Source organism: Rhinoderma darwinii, chromosome 12, assembly GCF_050947455.1.
Source record: "Rhinoderma darwinii isolate aRhiDar2 chromosome 12, aRhiDar2.hap1, whole genome shotgun sequence".
NCBI classification, from domain to species: domain Eukaryota; kingdom Metazoa; phylum Chordata; class Amphibia; order Anura; family Rhinodermatidae; genus Rhinoderma; species Rhinoderma darwinii.
Genome location: NC_134698.1, coordinates 74095704 through 74115977, shown reverse-complemented (window position 1 = coordinate 74115977; position 20274 = coordinate 74095704). Strand labels below are relative to the sequence as shown.

Genomic DNA, 20274 nt, shown 5'->3' with positions numbered 1-20274 from the left:
CAAGTGAGTAGGGTTGAGCTGCAATACCAATCACAGAAAAAAAAAAGCGGTACTATTTCTGGAAGGCGGCAAACATATTTTCCTAACCTCATACAAACTCTATAAAAAGGTGGAAGCCTAAATTAATTGATTTTACTTAAAAGAGAACCTTTCACCTGTCCATACAGCAGAGTGCGGCATGTAATGGGCCGGGCTGCACAAACACTGTTTCAGTTGAAATTGTTTTTCTAACTTCCTCCGTTATTTACATATCGATGCCGTTATATTTGGCGCCCGATATGTAAATAAGCCCCTGAACGGTCAATGGGGCGTTTCTATTTGACTAAATGGCAAGGGAGCGTGATGTCTCCACTCTGACACTGTCCAATCAGCTACGGACCGCGTCAGGACGGCTTGTGCTGTGTTCCCTCCCGCAAGAACGAACACACGCACGCACGCACGCACGCACGCTCTCTGCAGAACCACCAGCCGGTGTGTGTTCTCGCGTAAAGAAACATAGCGCAAGCCGCCCTGACACTGTCCGTAGCTGATTGGACAGTGTCAGAGCGAAGAGATGACGCCCCCTTTCCATTTAGTTAGATAGAAACGCCCCATTGACACTTCAGGGGCTTATTTACATATCGGGCGCCAAATATAACGGCACCGATATGTAAATAACGGAGGAAGTTAGAAAAATTATTTCAAGTGAGACAGTGTTTGTGCAGCCCGGCCCATTACATGCTGCACTCCGCTGTATGGACAGGTGAAAGGTTCTCTTTAAAGGGCAGTTTTCCCTAAAATTACAAAATCACCAATAAATATAAGCTCCTGTCTTCTTCTGCCAAGTGGTCTACTTTGATCTTAGTTAGATTAGTTTCTAGGACAACGGAGTCATCAAGCTTTCCAGAAATCCTGAATGGCATGGCAGCCATATTGTTTGTCATCCAGATATAACTAAGATGCACTGAACGTATATTGGAATGACATTTCTTGGGGCTTTTATGGGTAATCTCTCTTTAATAAGGGGCAATAAGTGCCAAAATTGGCAAATTTAAAATAATAAAAAAAAATATTTTACTTTATATGATTTATAATGTTATTCTTCTAGGAGCATCAATCTATGCCTTGAAGACAAGCATCAAGATTAGGCAACAATCCGCCCTCGGCATCAGTAGTAAATTCTGCCGTCTGCTGCTGGTCTTGGCCGCCATCGTTGTCTATTTCCGCTCTATGCATTTAAAGTCAACATTAAGATACAAAACAAAAAAAATCGTAAGCAGCAACATCTCCTCCTGCAGAAACGTTAACAAGGGGAACACAGCGATGCAGATGCACGGTCTCAGAAACCTCTGCTCTTCTCCTTCGAAAGTCAAAACCAGTTCACAATTGCACTTTTGCCTCCTGGCTGCTTTATGCAAGGACATTATTTGACATCGCTACTAGCGTCATCTTCTGCCAGGGCGCTGTCACTCTCAGACTTGGTCCCGTTGTACAGAGAGTCTTTTCCGTTCAGGTAGCCATTTTCAGTGATCTCCGTGATGGTGAGGGTTTCTTGTCTTTTCAGTTCGCTGGCTTCTGCTTCTTCATCATCAAGGTTTCTCAGTACCAGGGGAAGTTTGGTGTCGGAGGCAGTGTTCTCCAGGAAGGCGATGTTGCTCTCCTCATATTTGGGCAGTGGATCACCATCCTCCAGGTGCTTGGTGTACAGCTTGCGGTTATCGGAGGCGCTTTTTACAGCTTTCTCCAAAATTTCTTTCTCCACGAGGCGCAGCTTGATGGCCATGGCTGCATGCAGAGAGAGGTCACCGCTGTCCAAAAGCTGCTGATCATCCTGGAATTGGACACAGATGAGAGAATTCAGAAACACGTCAATCATCAGTTGTGATACATCTCAGACTAAGAGTGGACAATGTGGTGGAGTATAGGGGATAGTCGGCTCTCCTGTGTGGTGTAGTATAGAGGAGCTGTCAGCTCTCCTGTGTGGTGTAGTATAGAGGAGCTGTCAGTTCTCCTGTGTGGTGTAGTATAGAGGAGCTGTCAGCTCTCCTGTGTGGTGTAGTATAGAGGAGCTGTCGGCTCTCCTGTGTGGTGTAGTATAGGGGATAGTCAGCTCTCCTGTGTGGTGTAGTATAGAGGATCTGTCAGTTCTCCTGTGTGGTGTAGTATAGAGGAGCTGTCAGCTCTCTTGTGTGGTGTAGTATAGAAGATCTGTCAGCTCTCCTGTGTGGTGTAGTATAGAGGATCTGTCAGCTCTCCTGTGTGGTGTAGTATAGAGGAGCTGTCAGCTCTCTTGTGTGGTGTAGTATAGAAGATCTGTCAGCTCTCCTGTGTGGTGTAGTATAGAGGATCTGTCTGCTCTCCTGTGTGGTGCAGTATAGAGGATCTGTCAGCTCTCCTGTGTGGTGTAGTATAGAGGATCTGTCAGCTCTCCTGTGTGGTGTTGTATAGAGGATCGGTCAGCTCTCCTGTGTGGTGTAGTATAGAGGAGCTGTCAGTTCTCCTGTGTGGTGTAGTATAGAGGATCTGTCAGCTCTCCTGTGTGGTGTAGTATAGAGGAACGGTCAGCTCTCCTGTGTGGTGTAGTATAGAGGATCGGTCAGTTCTCCTGTGTAGTGTAGTATAGAGGATCTGTCAGCTCTCCTGTGTGGTGTAGTATAGAGGATCTGTCAGTTCTCCTGTGTGGTGTAGTATAGAGGATCTGTCAGTTCTCCTGTGTGGTGTAGTATAGAGGATCTGTAAGCTCTCCTGTGTGGTGTAGTATAGAGGATCTGTCAGTTCTCCTGTGTGGTGTAGTATAGAGGATCTGTCAGCTCTCCTGTGTGGTGTAGTATAGAGGATCTGTAAGCTCTCCTGTGTGGTGTAGTATAGAGGATCTGTCAGTTCTCCTGTGTGGTGTAGTATAGAGGATCTGTCAGCTCTCCTGTGTGGTGTAGTATAGAGGAGCTGTCAGCTCTCCTGTGTGGTGTAGTATAGAGGATCTGTCAGCTCTCCTGTGTGGTGTAGTATAGAGGATCTGTCATTTCTCCTGTGTGGTGTAGTATAGAGGATCTGTCAGTTCTCCAGTGTGGTGTAATATAGAGGAGCTGTCAGTTCTCCTGTGTGGTGTAGTATAGAGGAGCTGTCAGCTCTCCTGTGTGGTGTAGTATAGAGGAGCTGTCAGTTCTCCTGTGTGGTGTAATATAGAGGATCTGTCAGTTCTCCTGTGTGGTGTAGTATAGAGGAGCTGTCAGCTCTCCTGTGTGGTGTAGTATAGAGGAGCTGTCAGCTCTCCTGTGTGGTGTAGTATAGAGGAGCTGTCAGCTCTCCTGTGTGGTGTAGTATAGAGGAGCTGTCAGCTCTCCTGTGTGGTGTAGTATAGAGGAGCTGTCAGCTCTCCTGTGTGGTGTAGTATAGAGGATCTGTCAGTTCTCCTGTGTGGTGTGGTGTAGTATAGAGGAGCTGTCAGCTCTCCTGTGTGGTGTAGTATAGAGGATCTGTCAGTTCTCCTGTGTGGTGTGGTGTAGTATAGAGGAGCTGTCAGCTCTCCTGTGTGGTGTAGTATAGAGGAGCTGTCAGTTCTCCTGTGTGGTGTGGTGTAGTATAGAGGAGCTGTCAGCTCTCCTGTGTGGTGTAGTGTAGAGGATCTGCTGCTGCGGGGACACCCTGTGAGAGGACTGTACCTCTACTGTGGTTCTGTAAGTTTTCAGCAGGAGTGAAGCCCTCGCCTCCAGGAAGGTCCACAGTTTAATCTCATTGTCCCAGCTCACTGGAAACTCGCTATTCCCCAGGGTGAAGATCTTATCGATCGCATGGTCTCCGATTAAGTGTTCTTTTAACTCCTCTGCGAAAGACGTAAAATGAAAGGTCAGCGTTGAGATAACCTGCAAGATACACTTCGGCAGAGCTCTTTAGGGATTATGTGAACGAGACCTTCATGTCGCTCATCCCAGTATTCACGGCCTTTGTAAATGATAGAATAGCAACAAAAGAACAGATGTAGGATGATTACTTAGTCATTATCTCCTCTGCAGGTTGTCAGGGCATGCTTGGAGTTGTAGTTTCACAACAGCCGGAGAGCCACCGCATTAACCATGGTCTATGGGTGTAAGGCCAGGTTCCCATATATCCGGCGTGATACAGAAACGCCATAGGAAAGCATGGATTCAGTTCTGTCATCAATTTGCCCATGGGTGCAGTTCTGGCATCAGTTGCATCTGTTTTTACGCCGGATGTCTACCATTGCCGGACAGAAAAACGTTGCATGCATGGTTTTCCTGTCCGGCTATAGATGGCGGACTGGTGCACAAAGTTTTATCGGTTCCGTCTGGCCAGACGCAGCGGATATACGTATGTGAGCCCATTGTAAATCTCCCGCCGTGCTTCCAGCCTCCTATATAGCATACAAAGAAAGGTGCAGTGCCAGTAAGACCACCCCAGCCATCACGGATGCCAACCTGATCTACATATAATATATATATATATCTCTTACCTTCACTCATGCAGAAGACTCGCAGGAAAGCCAGAAGCTGAGCAGATATTGGAGGCTCGATGACATGCAGTGCAAATACACTTGACCTGTGGAGAGGGAGATAATATAAGGCAGTGATCCATACAATAGTGCATTAAAAGCCAAGGCCTTACATAGCTATGGGAACACGTAGTATTATAAACATCAATACATGGGGGGTGCACCATCGTTCCTGCTGTCAGGGGCACCTCACTGTTCTGCCATTGTCAGGTCCATCAAGACCAAAAAGGGGCCGTTTGTTACACCGGAACGTTCTTATTGCATTGCCTCGGAGAGTCCTAGTATCCGCTCTACATTCATTACATCAGGGAACGGCACAGTATTACCAAGCTTACTGCACTGGATACATATCCCAAAGGTGTAGCACCTCTTAATTGTATTCTTCAATCCTGATGAGTGGGAATTCTCCAGGCGAGAACCGTTCTGAATAGAAAGCTAATGGAATCTCTCATTAGACAGAATGACCTATAGGATTATTAGATTGTTAGCTCTGGTGAGCAAAATAATACCGCAGAATATGACGCTTTAACCTTCTATCCCGTTTATGTGTAATCATTAATAAACATTCATTTCTTTTAAACATTTAAAGAAGTACTACCCGAATATAAAAAGACCCTATAGAAGGGGTTCCACGCTTTGGACAATCCCTACTTGTTAGTAAGGTCCATTGACAATAAGCTGATCACAAAGTCTCCCCCTGTTGGCACCACTAGCGATCGTCTAAATCCTGTGGGGAACCGGTCAGTATTCTGCAGCGCCACCACAGGAGAAATAAATCATTACACAGTGCCTATTCATATCAATGTGCTGTCTGTATAATGCAGGACAGGCCAGGTCCTCCAGAGTGAAAGACGCTCTTGGGAAAAACACTCTCCACTCTGACCAAGAGAGGAGGGTCCTGAACAGAGGACCCCCCAATATTAACTCAGAATTCCCTAATAGGATGTATGAAAAAAAAAAAAAAATTCTGAACTTAACAACCCGTCATACACATTAAAAAAAAAATTCAATCCGTTTTCGAATATCTTCTTTCTATGTCGAGATATGATCACTTGAAATTGGAGGCCCAAAGCCTGAGGCTGCACTACTAAGAGTTTCTGATAATATATCCCTTACTGATTTCTGTCAGGTGCAATGTTGTCATGGAGACCTTGTGTGTTGATCCAGATCATAAAAACTCATGTCCCCCCCACATATCTGCCACTATTCAAGCCAGGTAGGATGTAGATGTGGTGTTTAGCGATTTGGATTCACACAAGGTCTCAGCAGATTATGATCAGAATCTCTCAGTAGTGCAGCCTCAGGCTTTGGACTTACAACCTTAAGAAAAGTAAGATTTTAAACAACGTAAACATGTCTTTTGGGGTCTTAAGTCCTCTCATAGCAACATTATAAAAAGGTTCATAGCCCCCTTCAGCCCAATACAGGTTAAAAGTACAAACAAGTTTCCAGAGCTGCAGATGTAGCTGAATTTGTCATTTTATCTTTCTGGGGCTCCATCATTTTGCGCATGATGATATGATCCTTTCAGTTCATTGAAGACTCAGGGTATGTTCACACAGCAAACGTAAAAATAATACGGAGCCGTTTTCAAAAGCAAATGTTTTTTGAGACTTTTTTTGCGCCCGTTTTTTGGAGCGGTTTTTCTATGGACACAATGAAAAACGGCTCAAGAAGTGACATGCACTTTTTACGGGGCGTTTTTTTTACACGCTATTTTTTTTCCCAAACGGCCACGTAAAAAAAAATGCCCCGTCGGAACGAAACGCAGTTTTTCCCATTGAAATCAATAGGCAGATGTTTGGAGGCGTTCAGCTTCCGTATTTTGGCTGGAATTGTAGCAATTTAGGACCATATGGGAGGGGTGGATGAGTTGAGGCAAATGACAAACTTAGCTCTGCTACATCTGTACGTGTATGTTATGCTTACGTAGGTATGCCAGCTCGTGCCAGGACTTCGGCCTTCATGGCATAAAGCCTGTCACTCTTGCTGACGCCCAGCTTTATCTTCACCCGGTCGTGAGCATTATTCTCGAAGAAGAATCCGTTGTGGATGACAAACTCAGCGTTTGACCGAGTGCCATAAAAAATATAAATCTGGGTTTGGACAAAACAGAACGAGACACGAGTCAGGATTTAACAAGACAGTACAAAAAAGGGTAAAGCCTCGCACTGAAATCTCTATCAAATGTTGACTTGGTTTAACGGAGAGCTCCCCCGCTGCTCTGTTTATCCAACTGTGATAGCAAAATAACAATTATCTGCCTCCCACCCCATAAAAGTTATTGTGCGGTTTATGTGTTAGCGGCTGGACGTTTCGCTCCATAGATGGCTTCTCATGTGAGCCTGTGAATTACAGTCAGCCCAGACAAACGGACAGGGGAAAGCATGCCCAGTAATCGGCCCGCACCCTCATGGCTCTTCCCTTAGATTTGCAGCGTCCGATTGCATATCCAACTCTGCAATGCTTTAGTGATGTGAGAATTTAAAAAAGGGGAAAACCACCAACAAAATTTATATTAGGACATGTCATAGTGGATCAGATTGGTCCTTGAGCTTGGACCACCACCGATTTTCCAAAACTATAAAAGCAGTCATGTACCTTTAACACCGCTCATAGAGCGACCGCCACCACTGGAAATCTCTGACACAACACTCTAAACAAAGGACCATAAGAATCAATGGCGCTCTTCTTAGAATGTTGTTGCTCTTGGAAGCTACCGATTCTCCTTGCGGAGATCCATAGACTTTAAGGGGTTCTCCAGTTAGAAGGAATGGATGGCCTATCCTCAGGACAGACCAAAAATATTGATCGGTCGGGGTCCGATTCTCGGTATCCTGAGGACAGGCCATCAATTACTTCTAACTAAAAAACACACGATTAAGAGCAATGCCTCCTGGGGAAAAAATTATGCAAATAGCTCTCCTAAAGAGGTAAGAAAACTGTCTCTAGTGCCACCTACTGGCAACTACCCTGTAAGTCAATGTCCAACCCTTTATAGAGCCTTGAAAAAGGACTCGGGTTACTAGCCAAACTATAGACATCCATCTTTGTGGCTCTCATTCAGCCAACCGGAACCCTACGGTGTGCTGAGGAGCAACAACCCGAAAATAGTTCTATCTACAGATGAATGTGATAGATTATATATCCCAGCAACCTTAGCAGGCCAGATACTTCAAAATGACGAGAGATTTAGGCGACTACCACCGGGTACAATGAACTCTAAAGAGCAATTGCATTTTAAAAATCAAACCAGTCCAGATTGGCACTCCAGTCCATAGGGGGCAGTATTAGTTAGGGCGGGTAGATTGAAGATCATATGCTTCAAGAGTCCGTTTAGGCCTCTCACGTAGAGGAGAATTGAATAGAGTTGGCTATAAATGGATGTATTTGACTAATCACAATTTCCTTAAATATCGGAGGCCATTCGAATGATTCAGGCGCTCCGCCGACAGCGCAAACTGCCCTTTGGTTACGGACTTGTAATACGGCTGCTTATGCGCAAGTGTCAGCTCTTACCTGCTCGCCTTCCTTAAATTCCTGCAACGCCACGCACTCGCATCGGTCATCCTCTAAATTGTAACCGGTAGTTATCTAAGCAAGGGGAGAAGTAATGAATAAAGATTTCAACTCATTAGATACTATTTTACCTGCAGCAAGATTGTCTCTTTAGACGGCATGAAACATTAATGAAAATCATTCAACGCGCGACTCCGTTCCACCTGACGTGACAGGTTTGGAGCTGAATATTTTATGAGACCTACTGGGGGAATCACAAACACTTCGTACTTAGAGAAGCAAAACTGGATTCTCGTTCGACACCTGCTTTCTGGAGACCGGTATGAAAAAAAAAAAGAAAGCGTCGTCCATCCGCCGCGGGCCGGAGTCCGGCTGAAGACACGTTCACTACAATTCATGCACTCTGGCACGGGGTCTCTTTAGTATGGAGCCGGCCGGCTCCATTGGCACAGGGCTATTCTCCCCTAGAAGAAAGGCTTCATTATACCTCCATGCCGCCATCTTTTTTAAGACATTGGCGGCATACAGAGGTACACTAGAGGGCTCATGCACCTCCGTACAAATAATATGGCCGATTCCATGAGTCCTGAAGTACCTTCACCAGCAACATGAAGTTTTAGGCCCAGCTCCAGATCTTAGCCTTGCCTGGAAGACATAGCACAGCGATGTCATAACCCCCAGGAGCCTGGGAAAGCTGGATGACATCACCTGTGGGAGTTGTGATGGGGGTCTTGCTGGTTGTCACCCAGCGTTGCAGGCTCCTGAGCCACACATCTGCCTAGTTATGCAGGGACATGAGAGAGATGAGTGACAACTTAGCTACGTGTTGTAACGATGGTCTTCTTACTGGTTCGTCACTCACGTTTCCTAGAAACGGATATACCGAAGAGACGACCAACGAATTTATATTTACTGGTGATTTTTACGAGATCAGGAGCACAGAACTTCTCCTTTTAACAACTACAGTTGTCACTTCCCCGGTCACAGTCTTAGAACATTAAATTATTCAGCAGAGGGCGACAATGAGAACAGAAGGAAGCTCCTCCTAGGATTAAGGGATCATGAAATCTGTGCTCTCCAGGGGCATGATGGGAAGGACAGCCATAAGATGACCGACTCCATTTTAACATAAAAATCAGCATAAAAAGGGAGTGATGTTCTAAAGAATAAATTTAGAAAATCCTGGGTGACAACCAACAAGGCCTCCATTTACAACTCCCACGGGAGTTGTGCTGCTCAGGAGCCCGGGAAAGCTGGACGACATCACCTCTGGGAGTGGGGGGGGGCCTTTTTGGTTGTCTCCCATCTTTCCAGGCTTTTGAGCAGAACTCTTGCCTAGTTACATGGAAAAGCTGGGTGACAACATCGCTGGGAGTTCTAACGATGATTTTATTGGTTGTCACCCATCTTTCCTACAATAACGGAGACGACTCACTGGCTTATATTTATTTGTAGAATTATATTTTGGATTATTAATGAAGAAATGAAATAGCGGACAGCACCGCTCACGCAGCAATATACTAGTGCGCAGTCACTTACCAGGCCGTTGGTGTGATTACACATGTCCCATAGTGGAATCAGGGCCAACGTAACCCGAGATCCATCCTCGGTGGGAATCTGATTCTGTCGCGTCATGACGGACGATACAGCCCACCTGCAGCCAGAAAATACCCCGCAGGAGCGGATATGAAGTCATACGTATATTATGATAAGGCCGTATTAACACGAGGAAGGACGGCAGAGAGTTCGGCTATGCTACAAATTGCTACAGGCAGTTGATAAGACACCAGGGGCGATGTGCTACTTTGTTGTTATGCCTGCAATACAGTCCATAAATAAAATACATCGCTGATTGACGGAGGAGTCTTTGGAGGGGGGGGGGGGGGTCACCGTTCATTTTAATAAAACATATATACGACGTGAAAAATATCGCATGGTCAACTATTCTGTGTTGTATCCTAAATAGATAATTGGGGTTTAATCAATAATATGGCTGTTTAAATTTAATTTAGAATTTTTTTTAGTTTATTTACTTTTGCTGAGCGACCGCAGTAACCGGGGGGGGGGGGGGGGGGTCACAATGCAGCCGCACTCCTTACATTACACGCCGATCTTTGTATGTGCAGACCTGTGTGGTGTCAAAAGTCGCCATGGAACGCTGGCCTAATAATCAGATTTTTTTTAACTTTATTTAACATTTTTTTTTTGAATGTTATCATTCTATTTAAATGTAGAAGTTGCGTGGGCGATGGAATACGGATAAATGTAATCACCCATCTGAGACAATGCTCTTTAAAATTTCTCTCTCAGTATACATAAATAGTAAAACGTAAAAAAAATAAAAAATAAATTGGACGGAGATCAGCAAATTTTCATGCCAAATTAACTAGGCAAATTTGTGAGATTTCTCAATTTTTTTTTTTTTTTTTTTTAACGACATCTTGTATGTGGAGTATAAAAAAAAAATAACGTTAGTGTAATAGTAATATACTACAAATTAGTAAACCCCCAAAAAGACACCCTCTGAATCCCCTCTCTGATACGAACGTGGTATTATACTTAGATAATAAATCTATTGACATTTTCTCGAAAGCACTTTCCATTGCCCTGTGCAACGCATGGAAAACGTACACCTAGCTAAAGAAATTAACTCCCTTTGGCGTCTTCCATTACACAGCCATTTGTTCTATACGCATAAGGAGTAGCGTGTGGCTACCGAAATACCACGACACAACCGGCTCATTACATCATGAAGAAATTTTGCGGTAAATGCATGAAATAATAAATTTGTAAACAAAAATGATAAAATTATTTTAAAAAGTTAAAAATAACCGACCTGTAGTCGTCGAACGTGAAGGAGTCCTTTAGGGGCAGCTTGCTGGCATTAGGATGGGTCTGAGGTTACGGGAAGGAAAAGCGAAAAGAAAGAAGAAAGAACGTCAAAAATTGCTAAGCAAAATTTCATAATTTAGCTTCCTAACGAGAGCCAAATGAACCAGGAGGTGCCCAGAAATGTTACACAGGGATCATCATGCCATTATGTTCTCATATATCAATGTCAACTTAATTTGTTGTGCCCAGCAGGTTCCATTAATCTGCGTCTCCATATTCTGAGACAGAACTCACAGGCAACGCAAATTTAACAATATAAGGTGGACGCTATGGACAGGGAAGCGGCCATCATTTATACACGTCAGCGAGGAAGCAAGAATTAATTAGGCATTTCAGCTCCCGCTCTCTAAACAAATGTTTCAGGAGGTGTTTTTTGGTTTTTTTTCCTTCCTTCCTCAGAAAATTTTAATTTTCAATTTCACACTGTGGCAGACACCGAGAAGTTAAAAAAGAGATCGTTCCAAATTCAATGGCGGACATTTCTCAAAACCAAATCAAAAGGAATAATGGAGGCGTTGCCCGTAGCAACCAATCAGATTCTAGCTCTCATTTTTCAGAAGGCCTTTGGAAAAAGAAAGCAGTGACTTGATTGGATGCCATCGTTTTCCTGCACACTAGCTTTCAAATATTTTTTTTTATTATCATTATGGCCTTTAAACCATTAGTAGCAAGTTATTCTTGGACAAACTGGAGGTCACATAAGAAAACTAGTGTAGGTAATGCCAAACCAATCAGACCACACCTTTTATGTGTGAAAAAGAAACCAGTCACCTGATTGGTTGCTATACGCAATGACTGCACTTTTTGTCAGCATTTGTTTTGATACACGAGGCCCATTGTATCCTAGCAACCAACCAGGGCACTGCTTTCATTTTCAAACCTGAGAGCTGCATTCGGATTGGTTTCTATGGGCAACTGTGCCACTTTAAGGCTAAATTCGCACCGCTACCACGAGCGCCCATAACCTGCAGCTGAACATCAACTTCTTGATGACAGGAACAGAATGACCAGACATTTCACTAGAATTTGAGGATTTCATAGTTATCATTTTTTCGTTACTGTGCGATTTTTGGTCCTAGGGCGCATACACATTGTTTTTTGCATTCGTGTTCCATCATAGTTGGCAGCTCGACTTTCGAGGGACAGCCCAGTGAAGCGGATAACAACGTGGGTGGGGCTTATGCTAATTTGCTCCAAAAGGGGGCGTTTCTAATATGTGTAATGGGTCAAAACATGACGGCGCTGTAGACTAAATGCCCATTTTTAGTGGGCTAAATTTAGTCCCCCTACATAGCTGCAGTCCACTTCAGGAGTACCTCGCGAGGTAAAGCTGTGATATCACTATAAGGCCAAATGCACACGAGCGTGGGGAAACTCGGACGTGAAAAACTTGACATTTTCACGTCGGAGATGCCCCCGTGCGGGTTCCATTTTCACAGATCCACATAGACTTGAGCCTATGGAGGGATCCGTGAAAACGAAAGATAAATAGGACTTGAAGGGTCTGTTGAAATATAGAATAACGGCCGCGTGAACGACCCCATTGACAAACATGTGTCCGTGTGACGGACGGTTTTAACGGCCGTCACACGGACGCATTCAATGTTCGTGTGAATAAGGCCGAAATAATAAATTGTTAAGGGTTCCCCACACAAAATGGCCGCCACCACCCAGAGAACGTGTTCCCCAATTTGATGACTTTCCCTTTTCTTCCTCCCGTTCGTGTCGGCCCAATAAACCGTATTACAGTCTTTGAAGGAGGCCGCCGCCGTGTGCTTGTTATGCTGCAGAATGTAATCAAACACTTCTGCCTGGCTAAGAGAAAATGTGAATGTGTGGGGAGGCCTCCTACCGCTGTTAATGAAGCCCCGTGTCGCACCCGGTTTTACTTCTGATGCATTAGCATCTCGAGTGCGAGGTAATTTATCATCCCTCACTGTAATGTACTCGCTGGCACTGTGTGCAGGACAGTAGGGGATGAGGCAAAAGTGGCTCAAACTATAAATCAATTATAAAACAAAAGCCTTAGCTCAGTGAGCAATTTGAGGAAAATTATACACTGCAAGACTGCCAATTGGGTGGGAGATCTCCGTGGCTTCTTCTCCCACCCCCTCCTTGCCACCCTCATATAACCCTTTCATTCCTGCTTCTTTCAGCAGCTTAGGCCTTAGGCATACTAGGCTTTCTCATAATCCTGCCTGAAGATTCAACCCCTCGAGGAAAACCTCTAAGACGGCAGTGGTCAATATATGGCTCACCAGCCGTTGTTGAATGCATGATGGGAGTTGTAGTTTCGGAATAGCTGGAGAGCCACAGGTTGAAGTCACGCTTCTTTAGAAGACTAAAGATTCGGTCCATGATTTGAGGAAAGAAATCAAAGCGTGGTCCTAATCATACAGTCTGACAGCCCAGCTAGGGTCAGGCTGCTGCCATAAGCTTATGCAGATATGTCGTGGTGAGAATAATTGGTCAATCAGCAGTGGCCACGGCAGCAGCAAAAAGACTGCAGATTTAGGAGAACTCGATTATATGGGATAGTATAATAACAGTTCGCTCCGGGTGTAGTAAAGGTAAAATGGACTTGAAAAGTGACAACCACCGGCTCGCGGAGAGAGAAAAAAATATCACTTCCCTTCCTCCACTCCTCTTCTGAGCTTATATAAAGTATAGAAGAGGGCGAGAATTGAGAAAACTCTTCCCAGGAAGTCAAATCTGCATTCCGTCTTGAGGCATGAGGAGTATTTGCCAAATATATCAAAATGGCTTTGCCACAGCACTATTGGCATTGAGATTACTTTAAAAACGGATACCAAGTAATGACACGGTCATGCCCGACTAGTCAACAAGGTGGTTTATAGTCTGTTGCATATCACTCCTTAGCAGAAAAAAAGCCCAGACAGGGCACATTACTGTAGTCAGGGGGTGGGGGGGGGGGCATGACTTCACGTGGCTATCGGATGTGGAACAACAGGGTTTGGCACGCAGCCTGGTCTTCGGCTGAGCGGTCTGACAAATACCCATCGCCCAAACAGAAGAATTTTGTCTTGCTATAGTAAAACAAAGGGATGAGCACCGCTGCGACCAGGGGCGCTAGAAGCCCTGCAGGAAGAGGTCCAGGTTATAATGTACGAGTAAATAATTAATACAACAAAAAGATAGATCTGCTCTCCTACAGGTAACGAGTTACTGGGTGAATACAAGAGCTACGGCCAACACACGCAGACCATATGTGTGCGGAGGAGGACGGGGGTGGTAAAGGCACATCACTATGGACTGAATCCATCTACGTACACTCATGTAGCAGAGCTGAATTTGTTGGTTAACTCTTTATCGTCTTCAGATGCGTCGGCATATGGCATCTTTGGGGTCCTTGCTGGTAATTCCCTAAATGAAGGGGGTCGCATCTCTCTACAGAGCGCCAGGACCGTTTTAGGCAGAGTTGGAGAATTCTGAGAAATCTCAAAACGCAACTCTGACTACCGCCCAGCTGATTACGGCAATAGATTAGAGGGAAAATTGTATCGGAGATTTCCAATCAAGGGAATATCTAATATGTCACTTTATGCTGGATTTTGGCAGAGTGCTTTTACTAGCTCCAGCAACAGCAGACAGGTGCTGTTTATGGCGCCTGTATTCTGTCAATGAAGAGTAGAGAGGAGCTGTTATGAGCATGAGAACCTCTCTCCATGAGGATCCCGTCATTTTAAAGAGGACCTGCCACCTCTCCTGACATGTCTAATTTAGTAACAACTAGTATTCCTCATGAAATAACAATTCCGGAAAATATTTTCTTAACTGCATTGTGCCGTTCCTCTGTTATTCCGCTTTAAAATTGCTGAACAAATGGGCGTTACCATTTCCCTTGTCAAAGAGGCGTGTCCCTACCCAGTCTCACTCGGTCAGCCCCGATTGGACAGTGTCAGTCTGTGTAGGGACACACCCACAACTGGTAACACCCAGTTGTCAATTTATTAATACATTTCTAGGAAGGATAGCAGAGGAATGGCACAAGTTCTAAGAAAAGAGGCTCTAGAATTGATATAATGGGGAATACAATTATTTACTGAGACAGACATGTCAGGAGAGGCGACAGGTCCTCTAATGAATTTATAACTGCAGGACATGGGGCGCTGAGAAGTGTACACCGTACCGTCTGCACATGGCTTCTGTCAATAACAAATATTTTCCTTCAATAAATAGACACGCAGCTACGACTGAGGCTTTCCCAGGGGATTATGGACTGGTCACAGGTTAAACCGAGACACACCAATTACCGCCTGGAGGAATACTATATACTGTATATTAATGAGATGTAAATCAGTAGAGTCCTGAAAACATGATCGTTTCTTGGTACGAATATTCATGTGGAACCAACAACTCAAGATTCACAAAAGGTGCAAATATCCATAACCTATAGGGTCTTATCCATGGAGCGTTCATTATACCTGGCCTGCTGCCGAGTGTTCTAAGGGGTTGACCAGGATTAGGAAAAGGGTCACTTTGGTAAAGAGCGCTACTCTTGTCCACAGGCTGTGTCTGGTATTGCAGTTCATCTTCTTTGAAGTAAATACTGCAATACCAGACACAGCCCATGGTCAACAGTGGTGCGGTTTCTCTATTTTAAAACCACACACACAGACAAAAAAAAAAAAAAATCTACGCTGTAGATTTTCAAGACCGCAATATGCCCATTCTGTTGCAGAAATTTTGCGCATTTTCACAGTGGATTTGCCCCTTTGCAATGCAAAGTGTCAAGTCCATGGCGGAAAAACGCCCCTACGTGTGGACTTAATCTTCTTATGTAACTGGCAAGTGAATTTTTTAAAACGTAAATCTTGTCTTATATTTTCACCTAATATATGCCTTCAATCCAGCAATTATCGGATGTCAGATTAAGGGAATTTACCTGTATATATCAAAGACAAATTAAAAGCAGAATTAAAACAAATATACGCTCCACAAAAAGTTAAAATAAAACCAACTGAAAGATATGGGCAATGTATAATACTACCTTGAAGGTAACGATCGGGTTACCCCTATTAGTCGCAGCGGAGAGTCGGTAAATCGAGCATCTTTTTGTTTCGGAGAACCCGTTGCATCCATTTAATACACAGATGCCCATTGAAATCAATGGCCAATGTGAAACGCTTCACCGAAGGGCTGTGAACTCAGCGGCTGCCCCTTCTGGTGATCGCAGCTGATCAAGGGGGTGAGGGGACCCCTCAATCACCTGTACGCCAAAAGACCGGCCATATAAATATTGGCTATCCAAAGTGAATCTAGTGCATAAAATGTCAATGTACAGTATACAGCAGGAGAGACAGACCATGTATAGGGGATTCGAGTTTTATGGACGCATCATACACAATTGTCATCATACACAGATCCTGAAATAAAAAACGAAAATCAACGCGGTCGTCAACCACATGATTTACAGATAATCAAGGTAACACCGCACAGTCATGTCACCTCACCGTACTATAGGGTCAGAGGCAATAGATGCCCAGCACAACCAAATAGATGCCCAGCACAACCTTTACCTCATATCGCTATGTCCAGGATAAAAAAAAAAAACAAATCAATGCTATAACCATCATAGACTAAATCCTAATAAATAGGGTACAAATGATAAAATATGACATATTTATGTTATAGTTATACCCGGGAAGTATTGTTGAGAATAGCCCAAAAAAGAAAGAGGGGAAGAAAAAAAAAAAAAACTGTCAGCAGGGAGGATTTAACTGGGATTTTAATCCAAACTCCCATTGGTGTCATTCTACTGCCACCTAGTGGCACAAAGCAGTATCTCCCTTGTATCATAGATGATATTTGGCCCCTTCCTATATATGCAGCGTTAAAAGAAGAAACAAAAAGCGGTTGGGTAGCAGGGCTTGCTGAGACTTGTAGTTCTCCAGCAGCTGACAAGTAACGCTGCTCATCACTGAGGATTAGAACACTTCGCCGGATGCAATGCTGTCCTGTGCAACTCGCTACGTACGTACAGGAAGCGTTTACGTCTTTTCAAAAAGCCCGGCGCTGGAGGGCTGACCGCGTTCTTTTAAAGCGCTTCTGCATTAGAAATTTCATAGCTCATAAAAACCACAGTTACCAGCGAACGTGGACCGCATTGCGTCTTCTACCCGGATGGGCAGTTTTATACCGCTATGTCCGAATACAAAATAAAAACAACCGTTTAGAGTCTATTCACCATAAACGCAAAAAAGAAAAACCTCACGTGAACCGGGCCGTGTCAAGATATCCTAATAACTGCTGCCAAATCGCTTCCTTGCTTCATCCGTCAGTCCGGTTCTCATCCATCTCGGAGCCGAGTCATTTAAATCAGACTGGTTGCTAGGCAATGTGTCCCTAGCAACCAGTCTTATGTTCTGTACCATGTCCTATAAAACATAACATATCCAGGTTTCGCACTTAATTCCATTCTCTATGTTAATCGGATAATCCGGCATGTGTGATAGTCCAACGTGTCCCGATGATGCCAGATTAAATGAATCTGTACCGCTTCCCGACGTTGCGCTGATTTCTTTAGGTTAACTCTATTGTTGCCGGTTCTCTGCATCCACAGGGTTAATAGGACTTTGATTTATCTGATGCGCAGCCGCCATGTGCGTTTAAGTAACATCTTCAGACTGGGGGTTTCGGAACAGCGGGAAAGGTTTAGGAGAGGATAAATCAATTTTTATATAAATGAGCGCAACGCGACAGAACTGGAAAGTCATTTAGTAAACAGCGATAGGTCTGCCGCATGCAGAGTCCGGCTCCCCCGCCTCGCCATAATCAGAATATTAAATGGACAGGATATATATATACTACCTGGGGGGAGGCGAGAGCAACTAGGTAACATGTGGCTCTCCAGCTTCTGCAAAACTACAACTCCCAGCATGCTGGGTGGCCACCCCTGTTGGTGCTAGAATAGTGGCCACTTTGGTGGTCACCCAGTTTTCGCTGATTTATCAAAATAAATGACAAGAGGACGACTCAGAAATGTATATTGAAGGGGTCTGGTTCAAAAAAGCCATAATCAAATATTCTATTAGGGAATTTTGAGGTAATAGAGGGGGGGGGGTCCCTCTCTCAGGACCCTGATCTATTCACAGAGGAGAGAGCAACTACGAAGAGCGTCTCTTACTCTGGAGGACCCGGCCTGTCCATGCATTAAACGGATTTCAAGGAGAACGGAGTAATACTTACTTTACCCTGTGGTGGCGCTGCAGGGAAATGTAACACTTGCTGTCAGGTTCCAGACAGATTATATCTGATCGCTGGAGGTCCCAGCGGCGGCAAACCCTGTGATCAATTTATCGTAAGGAGACTCATCTAACAAAAAATAACGATCACAAGCAATTTATTAACCAAAAAGTAAATTAACCCTTTCTCCTACATTAATCATTCGTTTCAGAAGGGGGTGCGCCTGACTCCAGGGAATACTCCCCTCCCCCTGCAATAGCACAACTCCTCACACTCTGATAAGGACCCGGGCCATTTACATACAGTTGGTACGGAGCGGAGGTTTTTCTTTTTTTACTTTCAATAAAAGCCGCCTTGTATTTCGAGGTGAAGCCAAATTGCACTCAATATTAATATAGTCAGAGAGCGGTATAATAAGAGGTGGTGGACGCTGGTGGAGACAAAGACTGGTGTGTCGTGTGATAACCAGCAGGAGGCTTTCATGGAAGACCTTAAAGGGGAACTCCAGTTAGTAGATCTGATCTGTCAGATACATGGAAAGCTCTGAGCAGTGTCAAAGGGGTTTACACTCTATATAAAGCCCTTATTTTCTGGTAATCAATGGAGGTCTGAGATCACCGACTATTCTGACTGGAGTACCCCTTTAAATCGCTTTTTCGGTACAATAAAAACAAAACAAAAAACCCTGGGTATGCCCTCCCCCCAGAAACAGCGCCACTCTTGCCCATGAGTCATGTCTGGTATTGCAGCTTAATCCTATTCAATTTAACAGGGACATTTCCGGTCCCGCATCAAATTTTTCTGATCGGGTACAAAGCAGCGCCATTAAGGAAGCACTCCGGGTTTTTTTTCCTCTCCAACTGTTCGGATACGTAATATAGTGATGTGTATTGACTTACCTGGTGCTGTATTTCGCAGGACGCCGCTCCCTTCCAGGCCACCTTGGGGTCAAGTGATCTTCCGTCGGACTCCTATCCTCCGGCATCTGCTGTAGGGACCGCAAGTCAAACTCTCATTGCAAGTCTATGGACGCCTTGATATGAGTGATGTACTTGCATTGAGAGACTGACCTCCGGTTTCTACAGTAGACGCTGTTGGATTTGGGTTGTCAGATCACGTGACCCCCACGGCGGCCCGGAGCAAAGTGGCGTCCTGTGAAACATAGAAGCAGGTAAGTCAATACACGTCTACATTACATTTACAAATGGGGGGGTGGACAACAAAAAAAAATAAAAAATGGAGTGCTACTCTAATGCCTTACTGGCTCAAGCCTGACCTCTGCTGGTGTGCTGTAGTATAACACACTATTCCAAGGTCAGTAATAAATGAAATATTATCTATATCAGTAACACAATCATCTAATTGTCCATGGGCTGTGTCTGGAATTACAACTCATCCCCATTCAAGAAAATGCTGCAATACCAAACACAGCCCATGCACAAGGGTGGCGCTATTTCTGCCAGAAAAATAAATAAATATTTTTTCTAATCTTCAGTAATTCCTTTAAAAACCTGTCTCCACTGTGGAGTTCCCCTTTAAGCAGCCGGCAAACACTAGTTCTCGTGCAACAAACCCATACAAAGAACGGGACGTTAAACGAGACATCGCTCGGTGACAGAACGCATTAATTACAAGCTCTTGCGCCGAGTCTTTGAAACTTCTACACGTGTAAGTACCGCAGCCACAATCTCCCCTTACAAGAAGCACAACACAAGGTTGGAGCGAGAAACACTTCAAGAATATCAAGCGGCTTCCTGGGGAATGTTAAACTGTCCACACAAACTACACCTCGATAAGAGGAGAGGAAAGAGGAATCTTATCGGGAAGCGCGCGGCAGCCTCCGCAGTATCGGGGATGATGAATGGGGGAGACCAGGGAAATGTTGATTATGTTATTCCCTTGTTGTGCGCTCGTGCCTGTGGCTGATGCTCGGAGACATGACTAATATTTGGAAGGGGGCGATGGGATGATCGAGCGCCGGGGAGCAGGAATACATTGTGCTGCCTCCATGGATTCTTGTCATTATGCAAAATCTTGTTCCCTGTCTTGGGAACATGTAAGAAGTTTCAATGAGAAGAATGCAGGAAAGTTTACTGTACGAAAGGTGAAACACACCTCCACCTATATGCAAAAGTAATTGTACCTTACAGTCGCACTATGCTTCACCCTTC

At 44.5% G+C, this 20274-nt stretch overlaps 1 protein-coding gene across 2 annotated transcripts in view; it reads right to left on the bottom strand.

Annotated features, from left to right (window-relative positions):
• Nucleotides 1–718: 718 nt before the first annotated feature.
• Nucleotides 719–20274, bottom strand: part of SETD3 (SET domain containing 3, actin N3(tau)-histidine methyltransferase) — a 35984-nt gene continuing 16428 nt past the window's right edge. For both annotated transcript variants that reach the window (XM_075844057.1, XM_075844058.1), the window contains exons 8-14: nucleotides 10842–10900; nucleotides 9545–9659; nucleotides 8006–8080; nucleotides 6416–6582; nucleotides 4448–4533; nucleotides 3639–3799; nucleotides 719–1810 (exon numbers count right to left, since the gene is read on the bottom strand). In XM_075844057.1, the coding sequence (XP_075700172.1) occupies nucleotides 1403–1810; nucleotides 3639–3799; nucleotides 4448–4533; nucleotides 6416–6582; nucleotides 8006–8080; nucleotides 9545–9659; nucleotides 10842–10900 (1071 nt within the window). In that variant the 3' untranslated portion in view covers nucleotides 719–1402. The remainder of the gene's footprint in view (nucleotides 1811–3638; nucleotides 3800–4447; nucleotides 4534–6415; nucleotides 6583–8005; nucleotides 8081–9544; nucleotides 9660–10841; nucleotides 10901–20274) is intronic.